The 25697-nt window shown below is 51.6% G+C and overlaps 10 protein-coding genes across 10 annotated transcripts; 7 read left to right on the top strand and 3 right to left on the bottom strand.

Annotated features, from left to right (window-relative positions):
• Positions 1–501: 501 nt before the first annotated feature.
• On the top strand, positions 502–1398 carry An04g05730 (uncharacterized protein; the record flags this gene model as incomplete). Its single annotated transcript, XM_001401900.1, has 4 exons — positions 502–555; positions 612–687; positions 755–1146; positions 1219–1398. The coding sequence occupies 4 exons, from the start codon at positions 502–504 to the stop codon at positions 1396–1398; spliced, it is 702 nt and encodes a 233-aa protein (XP_001401937.1).
• A 192-nt stretch (positions 1399–1590) lies between these two features.
• On the bottom strand, positions 1591–2971 carry An04g05720 (uncharacterized protein; the record flags this gene model as incomplete). Its single annotated transcript, XM_001401899.3, has 3 exons — positions 1591–2389; positions 2446–2896; positions 2962–2971. 3 exons carry the CDS (start codon positions 2969–2971, stop codon positions 1591–1593), a joined length of 1260 nt encoding a protein of 419 aa, XP_001401936.1.
• An 857-nt stretch (positions 2972–3828) lies between these two features.
• Positions 3829–4839, top strand: An04g05710 (uncharacterized protein; the record flags this gene model as incomplete). Its single annotated transcript, XM_001401898.3, has 4 exons — positions 3829–4330; positions 4446–4507; positions 4568–4655; positions 4754–4839. The coding sequence occupies 4 exons, from the start codon at positions 3829–3831 to the stop codon at positions 4837–4839; spliced, it is 738 nt and encodes a 245-aa protein (XP_001401935.3).
• Positions 4840–5183: 344 nt separating this feature from the next.
• On the bottom strand, positions 5184–7854 carry An04g05700 (uncharacterized protein; the record flags this gene model as incomplete). Its single annotated transcript, XM_001401897.3, has 3 exons — positions 5184–6114; positions 6168–6751; positions 6811–7854. The coding sequence occupies 3 exons, from the start codon at positions 7852–7854 to the stop codon at positions 5184–5186; spliced, it is 2559 nt and encodes an 852-aa protein (XP_001401934.1).
• Positions 7855–8799: 945 nt separating this feature from the next.
• An04g05690 (hypothetical protein) lies at positions 8800–9784 on the top strand (the record flags this gene model as incomplete). Its single annotated transcript, XM_059747547.1, has 4 exons — positions 8800–8859; positions 9314–9327; positions 9465–9549; positions 9638–9784. 4 exons carry the CDS (start codon positions 8800–8802, stop codon positions 9782–9784), a joined length of 306 nt encoding a protein of 101 aa, XP_059600606.1.
• Positions 9785–11288: 1504 nt separating this feature from the next.
• On the top strand, positions 11289–13137 carry An04g05680 (uncharacterized protein; the record flags this gene model as incomplete). The annotated part of the gene is made up of 3 exons (XM_001401895.3): positions 11289–11933; positions 11994–12265; positions 12327–13137. 3 exons carry the CDS (start codon positions 11289–11291, stop codon positions 13135–13137), a joined length of 1728 nt encoding a protein of 575 aa, XP_001401932.1.
• Positions 13138–13434: 297 nt separating this feature from the next.
• An04g05670 (uncharacterized protein) lies at positions 13435–14199 on the bottom strand (the record flags this gene model as incomplete). Its single annotated transcript, XM_001401894.3, has 2 exons — positions 13435–14019; positions 14134–14199. 2 exons carry the CDS (start codon positions 14197–14199, stop codon positions 13435–13437), a joined length of 651 nt encoding a protein of 216 aa, XP_001401931.1.
• Positions 14200–16304: 2105 nt separating this feature from the next.
• An04g05660 (uncharacterized protein) lies at positions 16305–20349 on the top strand (the record flags this gene model as incomplete). Its single annotated transcript, XM_059747546.1, has 5 exons — positions 16305–16973; positions 17033–17452; positions 17495–18412; positions 18468–19169; positions 19645–20349. The coding sequence occupies 5 exons, from the start codon at positions 16305–16307 to the stop codon at positions 20347–20349; spliced, it is 3414 nt and encodes a 1137-aa protein (XP_059600605.1).
• Positions 20350–21405: 1056 nt separating this feature from the next.
• On the top strand, positions 21406–23411 carry An04g05650 (uncharacterized protein; the record flags this gene model as incomplete). Its single annotated transcript, XM_001401892.3, has 3 exons — positions 21406–21764; positions 21841–22100; positions 22153–23411. 3 exons carry the CDS (start codon positions 21406–21408, stop codon positions 23409–23411), a joined length of 1878 nt encoding a protein of 625 aa, XP_001401929.3.
• Positions 23412–23707: 296 nt separating this feature from the next.
• Positions 23708–25377, top strand: nuo51 (mitochondrial proton-pumping NADH:ubiquinone reductase nuo51-Aspergillus niger; the record flags this gene model as incomplete). The annotated part of the gene is made up of 3 exons (XM_001401891.3): positions 23708–23965; positions 24063–24134; positions 24217–25377. 3 exons carry the CDS (start codon positions 23708–23710, stop codon positions 25375–25377), a joined length of 1491 nt encoding a protein of 496 aa, XP_001401928.1.
• Between the last annotated feature and the right edge of the window lie 320 nt (positions 25378–25697).

Raw genomic sequence — 25697 nt, 5'->3', positions numbered from 1 at the left:
AGTTTTACCCCAGGAACTAAACTAAAGCAGATACTATTTGATAATTAATTGGAGGAGACTGACTCGACTGGATCCGATGGTTCCCCCACATCTATCCAATGTTCGGGAGTGGCATTGTCAGGGACGATCCGAGGGGAAATATGGTATTTATCTATGGAATAAAAAGTACCACAATGTGATATCGGGTAAATGGGGAAGAGAGGAGCGGAGTTTAGCAGACGCGATGCATGCTGATCCGGTCGAATGGATGGAAACTGAAGTTAGTATCTATCTTGTGTGACTCTTACACAGTAGGATGTTGTGACTACTTAAGAGATCTGCTCGACACATGATGTCAATGCAGTGATCCTCGGTTATGCAAGAAGGATTCTTTGCAGCTTATCTGATCGGATTTCACGGTTCGTATATACTCTTATCCATGCCCCTCATATATGAATCTGCTACCTTATACTCCGCCTACTACTATCTACTATCTACTCATTTCAATCCAGTACAGCCACCATGTCGACCCTCGAAGAAAAGATCTCCCTCTTACACAACTACTCGGCCTGCGATGTACATCCCCTTAACCATATTCAACCCATCAAACACTACTAACTCATGAAAACCAGGTCTCCGACGCCCTCCTCAAACTCCAATCCGTCCCTTCAAATACCCCACCCCGAGCAGGCTACATCGCAGACCTAAGTATATACACCCATCGTCAACCACCACCGCTACCAAATTACTAACAAACCCCATCTACTAAAAACAGCCCCCTACCCTCCAAACACCACCACACCCACCAAACTAATCGCCCCCGCCAGCACCCTTCAATTCATCCCCAAATCCAACCCCACCCCCACCAGCAGCAGCATCCCACCCTCCACGCACTGGTCCGACCTCACCACCCCAAATACAATACTTGTCATCTCTCAACCCCCAGACCAGCACTGCGCCGTAGTCGGAGGCATCATGGCCCTTCGGATGAAAGTTCGGGGGGTGCTCGGCGTGGTGGTCGACGGAAGAGTGCGCGATCGCGCGGAGCTCAAGGCCTCTGGATTGGGGATCTGGGCGAGGGGAGGGTCGACGGTGGGGAGTGGGGCCGAGGCGAAGCCGGGCGAGATGGGTGGGGAGGTGTGTGTTTCGGGGGTTACTGTACGGGAGGTATGTCTTTCTTTCTTTCTTTTTGTTGTAAGTGTTTTGAGAATTGGGTTGGGTTGGCTAATGTGTGTGCAGGGAGACATCATCTTCTGCGATTACGAGGAAGGAGGGGTGGTGGCTATACCTCGGGACTTGCTGGATCGGGTTCTCGAGCTGATGCCGAAGTTGGCGGGGATGGATGATAAGGTCAAGGAGGCGGTGGAGGGGGGAATGAGTGTGTTTGAGGCATTTGGGAAGTTTAGGGGGAAGATCTAAGTCTATAGGGGTGGAATGGATGTTAAAAGGTACAGTAAGTAATGGTCGGTAGGTTTCAATTTGTGAGGCTAATCTTCTGCAGTATGGTATATAAAGTGGTGTGAAGACCAGCTTGGAATATACGAAAATAAGATAGATACATCGCTAGAGATAAGAAAAACAAATCATCAATCTAAGTTACAGCCTTTTACTTTACTCCGCAACCCAAACGGCTGCCATACCCATACCCGTTCCGACGCACATGCTGCTAACACCAATCTTCTTGTTCGTCCGCTTCAGCTCCGTCAGCAGCGTGCTGATCTGGCGCGAACCCGTGCAGCCGAGCGGGTGTCCAAAGGCAATCGCACCACCCTTGGGATTGATCTTCTCCTGCGGCAGACCCAGCTCGTTGATGCACCAGACGCACTGCGAGGCAAACGCTTCGTTGATCTCATAGATATCCACGTCGTCCTTGGTGATGCCGGCCTTCTCCAAGGCCACGGGGATGGCCTTCCACGGGCCGATACCCATGAGCAGAGGCTTGACACCGACGACGCTAGCAGCGACGTACTTGCCGATGATCTTCTGTCCCAGGCGCTCGGCCGTAGAACGCTTCATCAGCAGCACGGCGGCAGCACCGTCGGAGATCTGGGAGGCGTTTCCGGCGTGGATGGATCCGTCCTTGGCGAATGCAGGTCGGATCTTGCCCAGCGACTCGGGGGTAATGCCGTCGCGGATGCCGTCGTCGGCCTTGACGGTGATGGTCTTCTCCTCGCCGGACTTAGGGTCCGTCCACTTGACCTGCAGAGGGATGATCTCTTCGTTGAAGAGACCGGCCTTCTGGGCCTTGACGGCCTTCTGGTACGACGAGGCGGCGAAGGCGTCCTGGGCTGCACGAGTGACGTTGCGATCCTTGGCCATCTGCTCGGACAGAACACCCATGGGAACCTTGCAGTTGGCCGACTCGGGGTGGGCCTCGAGAAGCTCGGAGAACTCGGTCACGGCACCGGGGCTGACGATGCTCGTCAGCTTACATATCATAGAGGGGTGAAGGGAGCAGAAACTTACCCGTATTGAGACGACATGCTCTCGACACCAGCACCAATACCAACATCGATCATGCCTGATTTCAGGGCATTGGCAATGTCCACAATCGCCTGGAGACCGCTAGAGCACTGACGGTTCAGACTCTTAACGGCAGTAGACTCAGGGAAGCCCGCCACCAGGGCGGCAGCACGGAATTCCGTCGCACCACCACCAGGGGGAAGGACGGAGCCGACAGCGATGTCGTTAACCTGGCTTGGGTCGATGCCGCTGCGGTCGATGACCCCCTTGAAGACACCGGCCAGCAAGTCGGCGGCAGCGGTGTCCTTGAAACCACCCTTTCCACCCTTTGTAAGAGCCGTACGCAGAGCGCAGGTCACAACGATATCATCGGGGTGCTTCTCCGTGATGGCGGAGACTCCCTTCTTGCCACCAGGGCCGAAGTGGGAGGCCACTTGGGAAAGACGCTGCTGGGCTAGTAAAGTGTGGCCGTTAGTTTAGAGCCCTTTTGAGAACCGACAAAGGCTACTGTAGACTTACCGGAAGACATGATGACGTCAACGGAGACTCGAAGAAGTAGAAGAGAGATGCGCCAGTGATATCTCCAGTAGAAAAGGAGAGAATAGTTTAAAGGGGTCTGAAGCTACAAAGAACCGGACTCCTGGTCTTATAAGAATCTGGGGCAACGTGGAGTAAAGCCGGTCACTTGCAATCAAACCGGCTGGCTGCTCAGCTCTGCTACAATGAACCGAGGCTTATGCGCATCATCGTTGTTCCGCGGAGGCGGGTCACGGGATGTCGGTCCACGAGGCAGCGGTTTCATGTGAAAAAGCAATGCACCAGAACGGCTGATGCTCAGGTGGTTGCATGTGCTGCTTTTTTGGGAGGTGATGCGTACTGGTACGTCATGCGATCAGCAGGACCAAAGATGAGAGGCAAACATGGTCTGGTACTGTTCTGCAGTGCAGTGATTAGTGATCTTGATGCATCCGTAGTGTCACATGTTTGCTACTATGCAATTGGTTTCAGAGCCTAATATATATATATCGTCTTATATTAGTACCTTGAACCTGTTCTAAAGCCCTCAACATTTCTCCTCCTCATGCAATGTAACAAATATATAACAGATAGTATTGGATCGAAAACCAAAAACTCCATCCTTCTCTCTCCTACGTACTTCGTAGTACTAAGTACTGGTAAGTAAGCCATTCAAACCAAGATGCCACTCCGTGACGAACCAATCACCACCGAGCGGAAACCAACCTACGCCATCGGGCTAGTCTCTCCGCGGGCGGAATCCCACCCGACAACTTTTCCTCCGCAATTCAAGATCACTCCATCGATCTTCTTCATCTATATCATCCTCAACCTCCAATCCACCACCAGCTAACAGACACACTCAAACCAATGACCTCGACCTTCCTTCTCTCCCGGCTCCTCGCCGCGCTCACCTTATCAAAGCCCCTATTCCTAACACCACAAGCAACAACAGCAGCAGCAGCTACCCGCGCCCTCCCATCATACCTTCACCACAAGCACAACACCACTCAAATACAACAGGTACAATCCCCAAACCCAACCAGAAACACACACACACACCCTAGTACACCAACCCAATCTAACAAATGCAAACAAAAACTAGACCCGCCCCCTCTCCACACCCCGCACCACCTCTCGTCCCCCTTCCGCCTCACCACCAACAATCCCAACACATACACTCCCGAAGATGCCGAAGGCGAATACTACAGCCCCTACAAACCGAAACGCCAATGGCCACCGGACATGTCGAAGCTCTCTCCGAAGCACCAGTTCCGTTTAGAACGGAAGTACCGGCGTCGCGCGGCGCTGAAATACGCTCGGCCGAAGTGGGTTAAAGCGACCAAGATTACTCAGTGGGTGGTTATTGGGTGTATGTACAATCTATTCCCACCGATACTGTTTGGTTTGGAGATGGCGGCGAATCACACGTGTGGCGTGACATTGCTTGCTAGATTGGGAAGGCTAACGTACATTATGGGATTTAGTCGTTCTGGTGTATGCGTTGCTCTTCATGGAGTGGGATGAGCGCGGGAGTCCGTTTGATGAGGTGAGTGATATTTATCTACCTGCTGAGTATGGTTGAGGCAGGTGAGCTTACTGTGGTTAGATTCGACGGACGTTCTTTGCTGGTGTCAAGGGTGCTTTCTCGACGCCGCCGCCTCCTCGTCCGGTGAAGAGGTCGGAGGATGAGTCAGGTGCGCAATAAATAACGAACAAGCCAAGCCAGGTGCTGGAGGGTTTTACAGCTGGATATCATTAGACTAGACCATTTCGTTCAATCTACACTGTATAGTATCCTATCCTGTACAACTATCATATGATTTGAATATAATGACAGCGAAGCTTAAGCCGCTCATGTTGACAATAGTAGAAAACTAAGCATAATCCACCTCGGTCATGTCGTGCCTGCTATAACGCATCTGTCCAAGAAAAAGAATGATCGGCCTGACATGCAATCAAAGAACGTCAAATATCGTCAGGTCTGTGGCCCTATGCCGTCATGAGTCGTTTCGCCGTGGCCGTCAAGTGACGGTGAGATGCACCCAAACACCGCAGAAATGCCAACGCCGTCCAATCCCAATTCTCCAAAGTCACAATGATGAACAACTAACAGACAAGGTAACAACAACAAGTCAAAAAAGATAAAAGCTGTCATAATGCCGTGTCAATGTCGCCGATTAGTGGAGACATGATGACCGGTCCGCGCAGCAATAGACTCATGTCTAGAGCCAATTCCCAAGGCCACTGTTGCCTTGGGCCCCGCCACGACCAGCAGGGACATCCAGCGCAAGTTCCAGCTTGGGAGGCTGTTCGTCCAAGACACCCTTTCTGGGGCTTCCAGCTGCTGCTTTGATCGCGGTTTTGCTCGGCGACCCAGGCTCCGGCCGCGGAGGACCTTCGCGGACCGATGTGTATGGCCACCCATCAGCTACAGCTGCAGCAACCCATGTCTTTAGGCAATCGTGCACGGAGGAATAAAACTTCTCCTTGCATGTTCGCAAACTGCCGCCCATGACCTTCTCGAATCCCGAGGCTCGAAATTCATCTCGAAGCTGGTTACGTTCTTCGCTCGTTGGCAACGACGCCACCAGGCCATTCATGAGGTCCAGGTGCGCAGCCAAGTAGTTGGTCGCATCCCATTCCACGCCACCAACATATGGAGCGGCGGGAACTGGAGGCCTAGGGGCAGGGAAATGACGTTCTCGGTAGCTCACACCCGGTTTATCGTCTTTCAAGATCGGGATCACGTTGAGATGATGCAGGAAGATCCAGAAAACTTCCTTGGTCACATTGGTAACCTCCTTGCACCAGACTCGGTAGGGGCGTGACTGATATATGTTTGCGATAAAACTCAGAGGCTGACTGTCCTCCGGGGGAGACGGGTCGCGCAGGTAGGATAAGATGCGTGAAGCCCGGCTGGCAGCCATCTCGTCGGATGATACAGCAGAGAGCTGAGTAAACAGGAGATTGATGATAATCCCACGGGTTGTGTACTCGCTTGGGCCCTTCTTCTCTTCGTCAAATAGCATTCGCAGCAATGCGGGGAAAAGCTCGCCCTCGATGTTGGTGAGATGCTGCAGAGCGATGGATGTTGTACAAAGAGCTTTCAAGCATAACAAGGTTTCGTGAAGCAGGGTATCTTCATGCTCTTCCCTATCCAATTTATGAGCTCCGGTTCCCCAAATCGGAGAATACGTATAACTTACCTCCATTCAACCTTCATAATCCTGTAAAGCAGTTGCACCACCTCATCCATACCACCGTCCGCAATGAACGTATCAACCCAGCTGACAGTTTCATTCCGGAGGAGGATGCGAAGCTTGTGCATTTTCCCAACCTCGACCATTTCTGGCTTCTGGATTTCTCTCAGATAATGCACAAAGTCCGACGGGTCAGCTGCAGTATCACAAGCTGTGGCAGAGAGTGAGGTAGTGGAAGCTGACGGGGTTCCGAGCCTGGAGAATCCTGTGGGCTGTGAATAGTCGGCGGATTTGGGACGCCTATAGAAACTCCCGCTGTCGGGGCGCTGCTTCTTAGGCGAAGAGCTGCCTTTGGAGAATGAGAAGCCGCGACTGCGGGATCGCGAGCGAGATCCTTTGCTGTCTTGGCCATGGCGGTCCTCCTTTGGCTCCTTCTTGCGCCCCCGACGACCGGTACTATCCGTACCACTAGCACTAGTGCTGTGCGGCGCAGTATTTTCGGCTCGATCCTTCATAATGAAGTCTGCTTTTATGTTGGTATCCAGAGACCTCATCTTGTCTCGCATGTTATGAGGAATATTCCTAGCATCCTGTCTCGTCATTAGTCTAGGCTCTGGGTGTTCGACGAGAGTAGTTCGGGATTACTAACCAGTAGCTTTTCGAACTCGTTCTCAAGCTCCTTGCCGGTCAAGCGTTTCTGCAGTTCAGCCTCCTGCTCTTTTGCATTGAAAGCTGATATTGCCGCTTGGACGCGAGAGAGTCGTTTCGGGCTTGCTTCGGGCCTGGATTCCGCTGGGGGATGGTATTCCGGGCGTGAGAGTGCCCTGGGCCTTCCGTGTTTCTTGGGCGAGGCAGGTTCTGGCTGGTTACCCGAAGCCAGCTGGTTCGCCGTCATGCCATCTATAGGATCCATCAGTTCTTTCACCTTGCGATTTCCCGCGAGGTAGTCCGATTTTGGACGTGGCTTTGGATCCCCGCGGGCTCTGAGAGAGGGTCCATCGTAATCATAGAAATTTCGCTGAAGAGTGGGTCCATACTCCCTAGGGGTGTAGAGAGAAACCTCCTCCTGTAGAGTCCTACGCTTGTGCTGGGAACTGGTAACCTCAGGTTGGTTGTAGTACGGCGGCGTTGGGTAGTGGTTCCACATTGGAGAGGGCATGCTATCGACAGGGTCCGATGGGCTGCGGTTCTCTTTGTCCCGAGTGCTCTTCGAGTTTTCTCCTTTCCTTCCGCGTTGGGATCGTTTCAAGATAGCCGTGAGACTGTTGGCCGACTTTGCTTTCTTCGGCTTCAGATTCGCTGCTTCGTCATCTGGCGTCTCATCCGACTTGTCCTTGCGTTCCATATAGCTCTTGAGAGATTTCAGTGAGACGGCGCTTTTTGTTTTCTTGTGTAGAGTGTGTTTCCCTTGCTTTCCAGGTGATCTCTGGGTTGAACTAACGTCTGCTGTATCCCGGTTGAGGGCTATTTCTGCCAGTGGCTGTTCCGCAGGGTTGTAAGGTCCATCGACTGGGGGCGCATATGGGCTGCCACTAGGCTGGCCTTTATCAACGACTCTAGGGGCGAGGACATCATCTGCAGATGAAGTCCGTTTGTGGGCCTTGGATGACCAGATTGCTCGCAGGACGGAAGGCTTGGTAGGACCACGGGAGGAATCGTCAAAGATGCTCGGGGGTTGTATGCTGGGAGCCATGTCTTATCGCCTTTGGCCCGAAACTGATTAGGAAGCCACAGGCTGTGTTAGCAGATGAGGACAGCCATCAGAGGAAGGTTATGGAACGGGTAGGCGCAGGCGACTCACGGTGAAAGTTGCTCCCGCGTAAAGATAGATCGAACACCAGCGAAGGATACGAAAGTAGCGGAAAATTCTATGCAGAGCAGGATAACGAGGACATGCAAGAGTAAAATACCGACGACATTGATGAACGTCAATTAGGAGAAGGAAATGAGGTTAAAGAACTGTAACTAAGGAAGAGAAGAGAAGACACCGGTGCGAAGGAACAGGAGACACAGCAGCAACAGCAAACACCAAAGAGTCAATCTCAGGTGGGTAGACTGGGAATTTGAAGCCCTTCAAAGGTCTAAGACGGGCAGGAGCCGTAAGCATTCCCCCACTGCATAGCCTAGTCTGCCAACGCCGTTGCCAAACGGCTGGAGATGGGTGCACCGCAGTGAAGCGGAGGGTGTAAACACTGTGCGGGCAGGGAGGTTGCTGGGGGCAACCGCGCCTCCGGTCGCGCCGGAGAGTGCATCACCCCGTCATGATCGTCTATCTATCAATCGGGCAGTTAATTGATCGGGCAATCATATCACTTCCATCATCCTCCGTGTCCAGCCCGTCCAAAGAACATCCGATCGCCCGTCATCGTGAGCTGGGCCCCGTCGCGATGGAAATTGGGGTCGATGTCATAGTGGAGGAATACCCGGCATGGAACCGGCTATTGAATGGACCATCACAATCTACCTGCGTCGGAGTGGGCGAGAGGTCATATAGTTATATTCATTTGACAACCGGGAATATGGACAGTATAATAGTCCAACTATTATGCTGTCATCATTATGACCGGTAGGAATTGATGGGTTTATTGTTCCTCTTCTCTTGCTCATAGTACTTAAGTGTCCACCGTCAGATGTCAACATGATGGACTCGAGAGATCTGGTGGTGTACCGAATAGGGACTAGTCCGGCGCATGATATAGTAAGTAGTTACTACCAGTCTAGCCTATTAACTACCTCTATGCTCTCTCTGTTTCATCATGTTCTCCTTCTCACTCAATATCTGTTTGGAAGTATACAATATTCGATTCCTCTTTTGTTTATTCTTTTCAAGCTTTGATCAGTGAAACCCCTTCATTCGGCTATTGATTAGGTCGTCCGCATGCAGATCTCAGAAGCTCTGGCTCGATACCAAACGGTCTAAATAATAGGCAAGGGATGAAGATTGCCCCCATATCTTACACGAACTTAAAGAAGATGACCTCCTCACTGTTCTAGGTAGTCATATCATGGTCTATGACACAGAGTCTCTGGAATCGGAACCGCCTCTCGAGTCTGACAAGAGCGACATCAAAAAAGGGATATCACTCGGAAGAACTGAAACAATTTGTGTGATCTGTGGTAGCAGGAATGCAACCTCTTAGATTTAACTAAAGAACACTACCTCACAGTAATCAGATGATAAACAAGTGATTGGTCCCATACGGGGAAAAGGACCAGGATTTCCACACGCTATCTGAGATCCGTGAGACGTTCAGGACACACAATGTTAGTGATCTTTTGCTTAATGCTACACAATGTATACAGGATGCTTGATGCAAATGGTATTGAAGACTCAACCTTTCAAGCAGTCACTAAAGGTCCTGTACTATTTCAGAGGATACTTGTTCAGGTTAGTCTACAACAGAGAATAACCACACAAAAAGGTCTACAGCCGGACGTAGTTCTAACTGAAATCTTCATGCATATACTGTATCTAGAGACCCGTAAAGGGTGCCATGGACATTGTCGGGAGACCTATGTGGGTTGTCAACTTTATCGTACCGATATTTAGAGGGTCAAAAAAGCCTAGCGTTGATCAAAGATCTGACTTCATTGGCCTCATGGCTACATCAGTAGAGCAGTAGAACCATAATTTTGTAAGCTATAAGCTGTCTTCAATTTAGACATACCAACATAACAGCCAGTTGTATCAGCGCATTCCATCTGGTTTAGGCTGAAGACGCCTGAATATAGGGGACTCAGACAAGTTCCTCAATGTCGAAAACAGATGATTTGGTGACTAGCATTCGTCTTGGGTAGCTTTCGAGTCCCTGGTACATTGAAAAGACTTTTGTGAAACGGTGACTGCCCATCTAGTCAACTTGCCCAAGGTAATAGTCGTCGTGCACTGGATATCAGTTGGGGGAGCTCTCGCAATAAATAGCCATCGAAAGGGTCACCACTGGAGTAGGGTCTTGGAGAGTGCGTCTTTTTCTGATTGCCATTACGCGTTCTTTGACCCGCAATCGGTATACCAAGAAATTGTTCGGAAACCACATAATATGCTGGCCGAGGCATCTGGTCCCCTATCTTGTGAATTCGATAGCATGGCGTTGGGAAGAAACCTCTGGAGCCGCTCTAGCATGGAATCTAGACGCTTGGCTCAAGGGTTGGCGAATCCATCAACCCAATTGCGCGATTAAAGTGATTTGGAATGGTGTTTTCCACAATGTAGTATTCCGAAGCCACAACGGTGCGGTTCCATTTGCATGAATGGTCCGATATCGAATAAAGATCTTGGTCCCATTGATTGCCGACGCGGCAGCAGCCGCACGGAAACATCAGAATCTCGCGGTTCCAGACTGCGGCCCTATCTGTAATTCTACAACCCAATATGGCCATTATCATCAAGTAAATGCTGCCGTTGTGTACTATGAAGAAGCAGATCTAGGCGCTTAAATCCCATGGAGCTTATCGAATCAGAGGGAAGATAAGGCCAAGCAGATCGATCAGCTGCAGCAAGGGAGAAGGACAAGGCGCATCACGGGATTACAAGGATTCCATAACTTGGCTGCCAAACCACCTCAATCTTCTATCATATGTTCATCTTCTGTGCTCATTGAGCCTTTCTTTCCGGTTACCCATGGGGTATCCATGCAGAGTCCGTTTTTCGCTGAAAACCAATGTGTCACCGAATCTACGAGAACACAATGTTGCCTAGAACTGTTGTTTTTAGTCGGTCTGGGCGCGGCCCAGTTGGCCACACTTCACCGCGAACAGCCTCGAAACCGCATGCCGTCATGCTACCAAAATTCTGAATTTCCCCCTTCTCTTCCCTCTCCTGCTTCCGACTGGAGTGAAAGTCACTGATTTCATCTTTTGGACCCATCTTCCGTCGTAACAACTGCACTTGAACACATAGCAGTCGATCTATCTATTTCCTCCGGCTCTCTTCCCTGTTCCGCAGTGGACGTGTCTACAGCGACTACCGCAATCGGGCAGTTTCGGGCAGGCTTCCCCGCAGGGTCCTTGAGTCCTAGACTGACGTCCCGAAGTGGCGTTGCCTAAATACCCCGATCTCGTGGCTATCGGAATAGCTGCAATTGCTAATATTTCAAGTTGTGTCACTGAAGAGCTTCTCAGTCCGCCATGAATTGTCCTTCGCGCACCGATGACACCCTCGAGCACCCGGGATGGAACCAGAATCCGCCGGCGCTGAATGCCGACATTACCACTCGAAGCGACTTCAACGGCATTGCGAACTCGAAGGTGCATCGGAGACATGCAGGCGGTATGGGAGGGGCTGCAGCTGAAGGTATTGCGGCGATGGATCATAGACCAAATAGTCTAGATGGAAACGAGCCCGAGATGGAGAAGAAGACACCCGGCGAAGTGATTGCTGCCGCTCCTGGGGACCAATCACCCAGGACGAGCAGCGAATCACCTCGCCGTCCTTTCAAAAAATCAACTATATCTTTCTTTCTCCGTCTAGCTCAAAGTATCAAGAAGTTTGGTCGCTTCGTGGGCCCTGGATTCCTGATCGCGGTAGCCTACATTGATCCGGGAAACTACTCCACCGATGTCGCCGCAGGCGCGGAGTTTCGCTATGCTTTGCTCTTCATCGTCCTAGTGTCCAACCTTTTTGCTATTTTTCTACAGTCGCTGTGTATCAAACTCGGCACAGTGACAGGGCTCAATCTGGCGGAAAACTGCAGGGAGCATCTGCCCAAGTGGTTGAACTACATCCTGTATGTTTTTGCGGAGGCCGCCATCGTGGCAACCGATATCGCAGAGGTACGCAGCCAATGTTTCCCCTCCCTGTTTTCTGACGCTGGTGCTAAGCTGGTTTCCTAGGTTGTCGGGTCTGCGATTTCGCTCAACCTTCTCCTGAAAATCCCTCTGGTGGCTGGATGCGCAATCACATTAGCCGATGTTCTTTTCATCCTGATATTCTACCGACCGAATGGCGCCATGTGGGGACTGCGTCTATTCGAGTTCTTCGTCATGCTGTTGGTTCTGGGAGTTGTCATATGCTTTTGCATCCAGCTTGCCCTTATCAAAGAACAGTCGGTCGGAGCTGTTTTCCGGGGCTACTTGCCTTCGTCTGCCATAGTGCAGTCCAATGGGTGAGTAGCCCGATTTGTATATGACTGGAAACACTGAGTTTGCTAATATATTGTTTTCCAGTCTGTATCAAAGCTGTGGTATCCTCGGTGCTACAGTGATGCCTCACTCCATGTTTCTTGGCAGCGGAGTTGTCCAATCGCGACTGAAGGAATTCGATGTTACCCAAGGCTACGTCGATCCCTCCGTCTGCCTTGGAAGCACCAACGGAGAAGTGGAATACAGGCCGTCAATCCAGGCGATTAGGGGCTGTCTGAAGTATTCCGTCATTGAGCTTACGTTGTCCCTTTTTACATTTGCCCTCTTCGTCAACAGCGCCATTCTCATAGTTGCTGGTGCTTCCCTGTACGGAACGTCGGGAGCTGATGAAGCAGACCTCTGGGGCATCTACAATCTTCTCTCCAGCTCCATTGCTCCGGCTGCAGGTCTTATCTTTGCACTGGCCCTACTTCTCTCAGGTATCTCGGCCGGCATTGTCTGTACCATGGCTGGGCAAATGGTTAGCGAGGGAATGCTGAACTGGAGCATCAGACCTTGGCTTCGCCGACTGGTCACGCGGTCCATCAGTATCATCCCTAGCATAATCATTGCAGCTGCTGTCGGCAAGGAGGGATTGAACAAAACTCTCAACGCCAGTCAAGTGGTATTGAGTGTCATCCTTCCGTTTGTCACCGCTCCTCTAGTTTACTTTACGTGCCGCAACCGTTACATGACTGTTCCTACGGACAGAAACTTCACTGGCGAGGATTCCTCGGCTGACGGAGTCAAGATGAGAAACAACTGGCTTGTTACTGCCATCGCTGTCATTGTTTGGGTAATCATTGCGGTCATGAACGTTGCTTTGCTCATCCTTATTGGGCTCGGCAAAGCCTGAGAGCGAGAAACGCATGGAACGCCGAATCCAGGGAACAACATCTTTTCAGAAGGAAGTTTCGCTGGAATGTGCAAGCCGTGTGGCTCAGAATAGTGGACACATAGTAAGATACACTCCGAAGATGCAGACACATAGGGGACGGGAGAGCGCAGAAAGAACATAGATAATAAAAGCTCGTAGAATGAACACAGCTTAGTCGATTCATTTAAGGGGAAGAAAAAGTGAACAAGAAAAATCCAAACTCCGATGCCACCATGATCTGAACTCCTAAACGCTATTCTCGTAAAACATGTAATCCTAACCCAACCCACTAGCAGGCTCCTTAACCTTAGTCTGCTCTGGGGGCTCATCAATGAACTGCGGCGGCGCCACCTCATCTTGCAGGAAGCTAGGCATAGCACTATCAGCCATCGAGCTCTCCATCATAGTCTCCTCGCCTAGCGCCTCCAATTCCGCATCGAGTTCCGCCTCATCGACATCCTCGGGAACGTCATACGCCCGCGATATACTTTCCTGGATTTCATTCCCCACGTCCATCAAATCCGCCATCTCATCCTGCAGCCGTTCAATCTTATCAATATCAATCTGACCATACTGCTTCTTGAGGGTCTTGGTTGTCGTCTTCATAGCATCAACCGTCGTCATCACATTCTTCAGATTATCCTGCATCATGCCCGCCTGCTCCATATTCCATGACTGCTGCGACAGCTGATCCCGCTGCGCTTCGTACTGTTTCCGTCGCTGGAGAACCTTGAGGGCTTTCTGCCGTAACGCGGTTTTTCCCGGCCCGTCGCGCATCTTGGAGATCTTGGTTTGATAGGTAGATAGTTCCGAGTTGAGAGCCGCCAGCTTGACGTCAATGCTGGAAATGCGTGTTTCCACCTGTCGGGGAAATGTTAATCATGCGGGGTCAGGCGGATAAGGGACGAGATGAATTCGGAGAGTTGGGCAACAATGATGAATGACGAAGGTTGGAAGGGAAAAGGGGAAACGTACATTGGTTATGGCCCCATCTAGCGTTGGCTTGGGTGCCGTGTTCTTCGTACCGAATAGCCGATTCATTTTGGCTGGCTAGGTGTGAGGATTGGAAGTGAACTCTTGTGGCAAGCTTGAGGTCTTGAACAGGCACCGAACTGGGGGGTAGATATGGTCTGGTTGGTCTTAGCGGCCGCGGCCTCGCCGCCTTGGAGATACCGGTCGGGAGTATAGAGCTGTGTCGGGTGTTTCTGTGAGTTGGGACTTTGTGCAAACGAAGTCTTCAGAGATTGCAAGAGACGAGACTGATAGTGAGCGCCAGTGAGGATGTGAGTAGTCCAGTAATAATTTCAACTATTAGAAAAGAATATGGAGTAGCGGGGTGGATGTTATCAGTTGCGCTCGAGACGAAGCTTAGGCTGCTACCTAGAATTGCCCCCACGTGATGGGGTATAATACAGTAAGATGTGGTAATATCCTGAAGGTACGGCTATGTGCCGTTCTGGTTAAATTGGTCAGTGTAATCTGGCGAGTGAATTCTTTAGCTGACAGATATGATTGCTCTGCCGTAGGAGAAATATAATCCCAGTAACCTGAATTGTCCTGATGATCAGATCCAGACTGACTCGGTTTGTCCCCTCACCTGGTCCGAGGCAGATGAACCGGAGCGACGGAGTATGGGGTATCTCTCTAGTGACTGCAAGGCTAATTTGCTTACTGGCCCCCGAGTCTAACCTAGTAAGCACACGCCTGCTCAACCAAGTCCCCGGGTGAATATATATGTGCTTGTTAGTATGGCCTGGCTGAATTTGACACCACGATTCACAAAGGTGAGATGAGAATCAGATGGCATTGATGATAAGGCAGTCAGTTCTATTGTAAGAAAGTGACGGTAAGATACCGCCCAGTGCTTCCCCCCCCCAAGCTCCGGTGAAACGAAACAGACAGAGTACCCGGTACTTGTATCTGTGCACAAGCGGATAAGGCCAGTGCGGTACCTGATACTTGCCGGTCTTTGCACCAAAACCTGCAAGGAGCAGGTAATAACGACTCGTGCGTCTGAAGGCATCGGAGTGTTACGCGAACGTCTGGAGGACAGCCTCATCAACATCATCGCCATTCCCACGCCAATCCACACGACCATTGGACTTCTAGAAGGAGGATAACCGGTAGGGAATTGTATAACTACCGTCTTCGCCCCGGATTATTAAGCGCCTGAACTGACCATCCACTCGCGGTTCTTCGCAGAAGCGCTGGAAACCCATCCATTGCCCCCTCTCCCTCGCGTATCTGGTTTTGGTTCCCCGCCGTCGCTCCTCGGGCTTGTTGGGTATTTCCGCCCTGCTTGTTCATCGTCACCTTCCAGGGATCAGTCTTGCCGGCCGATCCAGACACTCCCGCCAGCGCACCACAGTCAACGTGATCCTGCGACTGTCAGCCTGTGATTCCTGACTTTAAGCCCTTGGGTTGACCCTCAATTATCCTTCCTCCTTCATCTGACGGACTGGTTTCGCCTGTGCAGTGCCGGGCTGACAAAGTGATTACATTGCCCGTGGGTCGCTTCAGCCCTCCCAAACAAGGACCTTGCTCTTGTTTCGTCTTCGTTTGTCACTCTCTCAGGTCGTGAAAGGTACGTGGTCTGGACCTCCCTCCTTCCTTGCCCTTTTCAGATTTTATGGCAATGCACTCTGTGCTGCTGCTGCTGCTGTCATCCCCTAAAGCTTGTCGCTTGCCGCTCGCATAGGCTCTTCGAGACTTGACTCCTTCCTCAACTTCCTGAGAAGCCCACCCCTGATAATTCTTCAGCCCATATTCACCGATCTTTTTCTATGACGCTTGAGGCGCATGCAACCTTACTAACTTTGTCTATTTCGCGCATGTAGCGCTTGGCCGCTCAGACCCGGTTTATCTTGCCTATCGTTCTCCTCTCCTCTCCTACCTTGTGTCCTGGGACGATTCGATCGTAACGACTCAGCCCTTCCGGAATCTGTTCGATATATGACTTTCTACCGACCAACCATTGCATACTTGCACTTTGCATGAACCTCATTTACTAGATTTGACCGCTTACCACGGTTTTGTATCATACCCGGCTCTCCGTAACGACGTTTCGGCGACGACCTGCGATCAAAAGTGCTCGTGCTACTGTGCTTCCTTTCCATGACTCTTTTCGCCCAGTTATATAATTCATCATGTTTTGGCGTTTCGGAGGATATGCAAGTATCTCCGCCATTGATACCCTGCTAGACAAGCCCGATGTCACCCTTGAAGAGCTGTTGGATGAGTCTGAGCTCATCCAAGAGCTCAAACAAAATAATACGAAGCTCATAGAATTCTTACGAGAAGATAATGTTCTAAAACGACTCATGGATTATGTTACTGCGCCTAGTCTGGTGAACGAAGATGACGAAGATGACGATCACGAGAACAATGCGCAGACGAACAAAGATGATGCAACGGAAGAGGCCAAGGGGGGAGACCCCCTTAAGGATATTCTGGACCCCGAAGACCTGGAGCGGGCGGAGAAGGATCGCATGAAGCGAGCCTACGTCGCATGCGAAATTCTATCATCGGAGATATGGTCGATCGTGGAGTCTATTCTGCTCAATCCTGACAACTTACGAGATTTCTGGGGGTTTTTGCGGCGCACGCCACCTTTGGACTCTGCCCAGGCGAGTTACTTTACGAAAGTGAATGAAACCCTATTCGACAAGAAAACCAGTGAAATGCTGGAGCTATTCAAGTCAATGGAGGGGATTGTACCGGCAATCTTGCAGCACGTGGACAACCCTATGGTCATGGACCTCCTACTCAAAATCATAAGCTTGGAGAAGGTCGAAGGTGGCCATGGCATTGTTGATGTAAGTTGAGAGTAACCGTCTCTCGCCTGTAAGTGATCCATGCTGATAACTGTCCGCAGTGGTTGAAAACCCAAAACCTTATACCCACGCTCCTCTCATTCCTATCCCCGGATCACCCTGCCTCAGTGCAAACATCAGCCGGGGACTTTCTCAAAGCTATTATCACTATATCCGCAAACGCAACCCAGAATGACCAATCCTGCATTGGCCCTAACAGCCTCACCCGTCAGTTGGTCTCCATGCCATGTGTGGAAAGTCTAATCAAGGCCATGCTACAAGGTGGAAATCCCTTGACAGTTGGTGTTGGCATCGTCATTGAAGTGATCCGGAAGAACAACTCCGACTACGATCCTGAGAACATCAATGGTCCGGACTCGCTCCCAACAACATACGATCCGATCTACCTCGGAAATCTGCTTCGGCTTTTTGCCAAACACATACCTGACTTCATGGCGCTGATTCAAAGCTCCAAACACACTGTGAACGATGGGGGCAAGGTTAGAAGTGTAGAAAGGGGCAAGCTCAACTCAGCATGGGGTGCCAAGATCGAGCCTCTGGGCTTTGACAGATTCAAGACATGCGAATTGATGGCCGAACTGCTACATTGCAGTAACATGGGCCTCTTGAATGAGCCTGGTAGTGACGATTACGTACGGCAGCGTGATGCTGAGCGAGAGAGGCTGATGCGCGAGGGCGTCTTCAATCCGCATCGCGAAGAAACATCGGCATTTGATGGGAATGATTCTACGGTGGATTTTGTCAATGGATCCGTCATTGGCTACGGCTCCCCTGAGGGCTCTAGGGTGCTTGAGGTTGCAAATACGGGCGAGGAAAGCTTCGAGGACGTCAGCGCATCCGGAGTTCTTGTCGACAAGGAAAAGGATGCTGAAGTTAAGGACACCAGCAGCCCCGAGACTAAGGCGGAGTCCGCAGCTTCCTCGCAGCAGGCCCCGACAGAGACTGCCGAAAATGCGTCAAATGGCACGTCGGAGGACGGCTCAGACAATGAAAACCCTGCGAGTCAGGCTCGAGCACAAACGCCTCCTTCCGATCCTGTGTCAGCTACTGCGTCAGGAATAGCAGAAGTCAGCCTGGGCGGTGGACAGACTACCAAGGAAAGCCAACCAGCTGCAGAAGCGGCTTCCAACGGTATAGAGGAACAGACCACAGCGTCTTCTCACGCCGGAACGGAGTCGGCTCCTCTTGTAGACCAACAAAATAATCAACAGAGCTCCTTGACGCCTGATACTGCTGGCCAGGTCGGCGATGCTTCAAGCTCAGCCCCACCCGCTTCCGAATCGGCATACGCCCAGCCAAACGATGGTGATGTACCTCGACAGTTGCATCCAGACGTTCAGATTGATTCTAATGGTCAACCCGTCGTTGGTGACTATCTTAAGATCATGTTCGTTGAGAATCGGGTAGTACCGACTATCTTGGTAAGTCCGCATGCAAATTGTGTGTTACGGACAGTTTCTGACTGATATTTCTTAGGACTTCTTTTTCCGATTCCCGTGGAACAACTTCCTTCACAACGTCGTCTATGATGTTGTCCAACAAGTGTTCAACGGTCCCATGGACCGCGGCTACAATCGTCTGCTGGCCATTGACGTTTTTGAGACCGGCCGCATCACCCAGAGCATTGTGGAAGGCCAAAAGCGAAGTGATGAGGCGCAGCGAACCAAACAGATCCGATTAGGATATATGGGCCACTTGACCTTGATTGCCGAAGAGGTTGTCAAGTTTAGCGAACGGCACCCGCCCGAGTTGCTTTCCCCTACAGTCATGGAGAATGTGCTGAATCCGGAGTGGATAGACTATGTTGAACAAACGCTTTCTGAAACCAGGGAGCGTGACAACGCCATTCTTGGCGGGGTGCGCCCTGACATGTCGATTGGACATCGCCAAGGCATGCTCAATTCTGGCCAGAGCGCGAACACATCATCGGCGCTTGCTGAAGCTGGCTTGAATGGCTCGGTGGGAGGCTCCGGGTTCCAGGGCTTTGACATGATGAACCAAGGAAGTGTTTCTGGCGGAGCTTTCGGGCTAAACAGCGGGAATTCCCTACTCAGCGGATTCGCTAGTTCCAGTGATGACGATGAGGACGAAGAAATGGAAGATCAAGATGATCGGAATCTTGCTGAGCCTTCCGCTGAAGGCGGCTCTGACAATGTGGGTCATCACCTTTTCACTGATGTCGATATGCGCGATGCTTGACGCAATCCCGGACATCCCTCTCTTCCCTACCTTTCCCCTTCTTCTTCTTCTGCGGCCATCTTTGCATCATATGGTACACCCTGTGTTGGTTGATCTTTCTCTGGATTCGGGCCTTGGGCTGGTATACATTTCATGCTGCGGCTGGGATAGCGCATGATGGACAAGAGGAGCGATGGAGGTCGTGAAGGGCCTTGCACATAGAGCGTTCTCCAGCGCTTTACTTTACGTATGAAGTCATTCTAAAGAACTCCTGCTCCCCGCTATCATGTTGCAACTCTCTGGAACTAAGCATGTGCTTGCCGGTCACACCAGTAGTTTCTTTTGGCTTGCCGCCTAGGTGTTGACGTCGCTTTTGATGTATCCCTAACCCGATCCTTCGCTTCACGCATTTACCTCGTCATCTACTATCCTATCTAAATGGAACAGAGCCTGTGGACTAACTAAAATGTGATAGGCCTCTACCAACTCTACCAGCCAGCCAATCCCGATCCTCCCCCCACCTCCAGCACCGTTGAGTCAAGGTCCGTCTCGCGCACGCCGGCAGCTAGCAGCCCGACTGGCTGCCCATAAACAACAGGCCGCCGAGAATTTCGAGGGTGGTGAAGATTCAAGTAATAATCAGCCAAGCGAACATGATATGCAATGGCCCACCAATCCATTCGTGATTGCCGGCTTGGACGAGGATGCCGATGGCTCCAACTCACCTGCCAGTGCTGCCTTCCCCTCAACTGATTTCCCCCCTGCTAGCAAGGATGAACCCTTCTCATCGCCTACATTCCCGGACTCTGGATTCAGCCCCCCCGACTCGTTCTCGACCAACTCCTCCGACGAGGAAGGAGTAGGTAGATCGGAGGGCACGAGACGTAAGGAACGGGTTCCCCTGGAGGTTGATGAGGAGGACGACATGGGGGAGATGGTAGGGCCTTCGCTTGGGTCGGGCATGATGGACTCGGACGAAGAGGATGAGGCCATCATGAATGAATCCCTGGGATATCCGGATATCGCCTCGGGACGTTACAGAAGCTTCGGTCGATCTCGGATGGGTGCCTCACCATTTGGCGATGATGAAGACGACAGTAGTGATGGGGAGGATGACGGTTTAGTCGAGATTCTCGTCCCTGGGAGGAAGGCTTCCACTTCGTCCACATCATCCCATTAGTTTGCACATGATGCTTGATGTCCCTTTCTGTTATGTATGCAACGTTTTCCAAACTTTTTTATCTTTTTATCTTTTTGGCGGTACTCTGATTGGTTCTGTTCCCGGCCTCTTTTCTTTTCTGATTTTCATCTTTTGCTTTTGGATTAGTTCAATTCCCATGATGTACACTATTTGATCGCATGGCAGTTTTGTATATGCTCCGGTTCATGATTGTATACCTCGACGAGTGGACCAAGCGAAATTCCGGGCAATAAGGATTGATCTGAATGATTGTGTTTACAATGATGTTGCAGAAAATGGCTCGTAGAGATATGCCTTGTGTTGATGCGGGAGGGAAAGTGGGACGCCGCATTCAATCTTTCCATTCCTGCCTTCCGCACCTGCCAGAAACCCACTTTTCGCTTTTGCAACTTTCGTCGCTCGGGGGAACTGAAGCAGTACCAGGGGTTTACCTCGAATCTTGCAGTACTCAAATAATTCATAACGAGTAGTATTCCTTCCCATACTCTCCTTCGCGGCCATGGCAAGTGCGCCGTCAGGGCCTCCGAGGTAAGCGTTTTTCCCTTATTATTTTCATGGCTATCTCCGCGATGACGTTTTCGGGTCCATCTCGGGGCTGCAATGTGTTTTATGCCTGATGCTTTCATGGTTCAATTATCGCCTCAACATATGCATTATTCCCGGTCCAAGCTATCTGCAGAACGGAAGTTCATGCATAATACCAATGAAACACATCCTCAAGCACTATGCATGATGTATGGCTGTGAAGCATGGAACTCACTCCTCCCCCACCATCCCACCATCACACTGCCCGCATGCCCACTTCACGATGCAAAATCCAGAATCTGACCAGTAGCTCCTAGGTCTGGAGATGATGCCAGTCTACAGATCTACTTCGATCTGCTCGATTGGATGGTCAACAATGGAGGGCATCTGCACGAGAGCGTCCAGATAGCCAAGGATGAAAGCCGTGGTGTTCATCTCCAAGTTAAAAAGGATTGGAAGAATGCTGTCCCCACCGACACACACATCATCAAGACGCCTTTGGCTGCGACAATGTCTTACTTCAATGTCGTTAATTACACCGCCGACTCTGTCTCTTTTTCAGCCCATGGCCTGCATTTCCCACAGTCGTTTGTTGACGCTGTCGGAGAAAAGGAATCAACTATCTTCTTCTTAATCGGTCAGTATCTACGAGGCACAGAGGGCTTTTGGTACCCGTATATTCGGACGTTGCCTCAGCCTGGCTCCTTGACTACTCCTCCTTACTATGAAGGGGAAGATCTGCAGTGGTTGGATGGCACTAGCTTGTTGGCGGCTAGGGAGAAGAGACTGGAGGTTCTGAAGGAGAAGTATGAGAAGGGTTCGACGGAGCTGCGCAATGCTGGGTTCGAGGGTGCTGATGCGTATACATGGTAGGTCAGCAAGAGTGTTCCTTCAGTTTCAAGTCTGGATTAAGAAGCGACATTGACAACAGCGATGTGTTTTCAGGGACCTCTATCTGTGGGCAGCTTCAATGTTCATTTCGCGTGCCTTCTCGGCGAAAGTGCTGTCTGGAGTCTTTCCTGAGACAGATCTGTCAGAGGAGAAATTATCTGTCCTTCTGCCCATCATCGATATGGGAAATCATCGTCCGCTAGCCAAGGTGGAGTGGCGGGCTGGTAAGGACGATATTGCCTTTGTGGTCCTGGAAGACGTGTGGGCGGGTCAGGAGATCAGTAACAACTACGGACCCCGGAATAACGAGCAACGTAGGTGTCTTCTCTAGGATTTCTCCATAGATTAGCGACTGACGAATAACAGTTATGATGAACTACGGTTTCTGCATTCCCGGAAATCCTTGCGATCACCGCATTGTCAGTTTACGAGCACCGCCTGGAAGTCCCCTCTACATGGCAAAGTCCCATCAGCTGCAGATGTATCCTGACCTTGCTGGTGGGGAAACGGAAGATCACTACTACGTCTTCAACGTGTTCTACCCTCTCCTCGCTCCTGACATGTCAATGGAGCATTCCATCTTCTCACCTGCCCTGCTTGACGCCGTGTCGGTCCTGGCTGCCAACAATCGGGAATTGGAGACTCTGGAAATCACAAGCCAAGGGATCAAGATCCCAAATGCCTACGGAAATTCTAGGGCCCTGCTTGCTGCCTTGAGTCAGGTTATTATTGAGGTCGTCACACATGCTGCCAAGCTGAGGCCTTCAGGGGAAGACCTCCAGACACCGTCAAACCTCAAACAGACTCATGCGAAAGTCTACCGGGACAGCCAAATCATGTTGTCCGAGACCGCTCTAGTTGTCGCAGCATGGACACTGGGCCGTGCGCGGCAACACAACTTCACCGGGACCTGGGAGGAAACCAAGAGACTCCTTGGGGCCCATATGGGTCGGATCCCCACCGGAAAGTTCCCGGATGAGGTGTTCTCGCGGCTGCAAGTGCGGATTTTGGAGCGGAAGTCTCTCCTTACAAACAACGGGGAGTTGTTCACGCTGGGTGAATTGCCTAACCTTCTCCCAACGGCGATGCAGCAACCTTGCAAGGCCTGCTTCCAGGACATCTTGTCGGTTTCTGAATCTGCTATCCCAATGCTAAGAGGCAGTGGTGGGTCGTCGCCCTTTGCCTTCCCGATGTTCCTTTGCCTGGTTGCGGCAGCCCACACGGCTAGCCAATCCAGTGCATCAGAGGGACCTCAGCTCCCTCCCAGACTGTCCAGATGGGCGAGCTTCCTCCTAGAGAATTACCCGCCGCCCCCGAATGATGTGGCCTGGGCCTTGGAGGACGAGGATGATGAACACATTGTGAGTCTCTTTGACGAGGCCCTGGAGAAGATGAGGACACAGAATGCAGGCGTCTTTGAAAATCTGGCTCCGTATACGGGAGACTGGCAAAAAGACGACTGGTGGCTGTCGCCCAATTGGTTGCGATGGGGATGGATGATTGGGGAGCAAGAGTGTGTGCAGATTCCTGAGGATCCACTGCAGTTTTTGGCGACTGAAGGTGGGGCTCAGGTGAGACTGATGACGGAGAACTACCTATATGTGCCAGGGGAGGCATATGAGTAGACCGATGAGACATGGATATAAAGACTTAAGTAGTGCTACCAATAGATAAGCCGTCCATATATAGAACAGGATCAAAAGAACGAGTAGATCTGTTGTGGTTAGTCAGCGTGGATCAGGTGACCCCATCTGACCAATCAGGGAGGAGCGAAAGGCGGATATTCAGCAAGCGCAGGAATTGCCGCGACGGGCAGCTCAACCCAAACCACGCCTGCCACGGCTTGTCGTTCATCCTCGAATCTCCCACCTTTCCTCCCCCCTCCTTTCCCCCTCCCAAGTCAATTGGGCCAGTGTTCACCATGATATCTCGAGCGGCGGCTCCCTCGTCTTCCATCGCCTCCCTCTCCTCCCGCTCCCTCCGAGCCCAGGCCCCGGCCGCCCGTTCCTTCGCGACCGTCCAGGACAACGCCCCCCCGGTCAAGCACTATGGCGGTCTGAAGGACCAGGATCGGATCTTCACCAACCTCTACGGACACCATGGAGCTGATCTGAAGTCGGCGATGAAGTATGGTGATTGGCACCGGACTAAGGATATCGTTCTGAAGGGCCATGACTGGGTAGGCTCTGCCCCTTCGCTGGTCCATTGGACCCGGAATTGCTGGAAGATGCGGAAATGATTTTAGTGCTGACTTGAAATGTGTTCGACCTGTGCAGCTTATCTCTGAGCTGAAGGCCTCCGGTCTTCGTGGTCGTGGTGGTGCTGGTTTCCCCTCCGGATTGAAATACGTGAGTTATCCTGACCGAGACCAATTGATGACATAGCCAGTCTTCGGGCCCCAGTCTAACTTTCTCAATCGATGTGGTAAAGTCCTTCATGAACTTCAAGGACTGGGATAAGGACCCCAGACCCCGTTACCTCGTCGTCAACGCCGATGAGGGTGAGCCCGGAACCTGCAAGGATCGTGAAATCATGCGCAAAGACCCCCAGAAGCTCATCGAAGGTTGCCTCGTCGTTGGCCGTGCCATGAACGCCAATGCCGCTTACATCTACATCCGTGGTGAATTTTACCAAGAAGCTACCGTTCTCCAGCGGGCTATCAACGAGGCCTACGAGGCTGGCCTGATCGGCAAGAACGCCTGCGGTACCGGGTACGACTTCGACGTCTACATCCACCGTGGTATGGGCGCCTACGTCTGTGGTGAGGAGACCTCCCTCATCGAGTCCATCGAGGGTAAGGCCGGCAAGCCCCGTCTTAAGCCCCCGTTCCCCGCTGCTGTCGGTCTCTTCGGCTGCCCCAGTACCGTCACCAACGTCGAGACTGTCGCCGTCACCCCCACCATCATGCGTCGTGGCGCCAGCTGGTTCTCGTCTTTCGGCCGTGAGCGCAACGCTGGTACCAAGCTTTTCTGTATCTCCGGACACGTCAACAACCCCTGCACTGTCGAGGAGGAGATGTCTATCTCCCTGCGCGAGCTGATCGACCGCCACTGTGGAGGTGTCCGTGGCGGCTGGGACAACCTCCTCGCTGTCATTCCCGGTGGATCCTCGACTCCCGTCCTTCCCAAGACCATTTGCGACGACCAGCTCATGGACTTCGACGCCCTGAAGGACTCTCAGAGTGGTCTCGGTACCGCTGCCGTTATCGTCATGGACAAGTCGACCGACATTGTTCGCGCCATCTCTCGTCTGTCCACCTTCTACAAGCACGAGTCTTGCGGTCAGTGCACTCCCTGCCGTGAGGGCAGCAAGTGGACCATGCAGATGATGCAGCGTATGGAGAAGGGTCAGGCCCGCGAGCGTGAGATCGACATGCTCCAGGAGCTGACCAAGCAGGTCGAGGGTCACACCATCTGCGCTTTGGGTGAGGCCTTTGCCTGGCCCATCCAGGGTCTGATCCGTCACTTCCGCCCCGAGCTGGAGGCCCGCATCCGGGAGTACTCGAAGGAGGTTGGTGGAAATGGACCTTACGCTGGTGGTTGGCACCCGGAGGCCCGCGCTGAGGGCAAGCTGATCTCTCCTGGCATGTAATTACCATAAACCTGTCTCAAATCTCTTTCTCTCTCTCTGTGTGTGTACGACTTCCACTATGGGGATAGAATAGCTTCGCTCGCGACACCCTGCAGTTCGTCAGGAATAGAGCAACAGGGCAAGCGAGGGAGGGAAAAAGAAACAAAAAGAGGAAAAAGAGAAAAGAGAAGAAGTTAATCTTTGCCAAATTTTTCTTTTCTTTTTCTTTCGATTTCCTAGAGGGAGTGTGTGTTCTTTTCCTTTTTACCCCTTGTCTCTTACCCATCTCATATTTTCCTTTTATATCTTACGTGTCGTGTTAGGTTCTCGATCATGTACAG

This window comes from Aspergillus niger, assembly GCF_000002855.4.
Source record: "Aspergillus niger supercontig An04".
In the NCBI taxonomy this organism is placed as follows: Eukaryota; Fungi; Ascomycota; class Eurotiomycetes; order Eurotiales; family Aspergillaceae; genus Aspergillus; species Aspergillus niger.
This window is presented reverse-complemented; position numbering and strand designations above follow the sequence as displayed.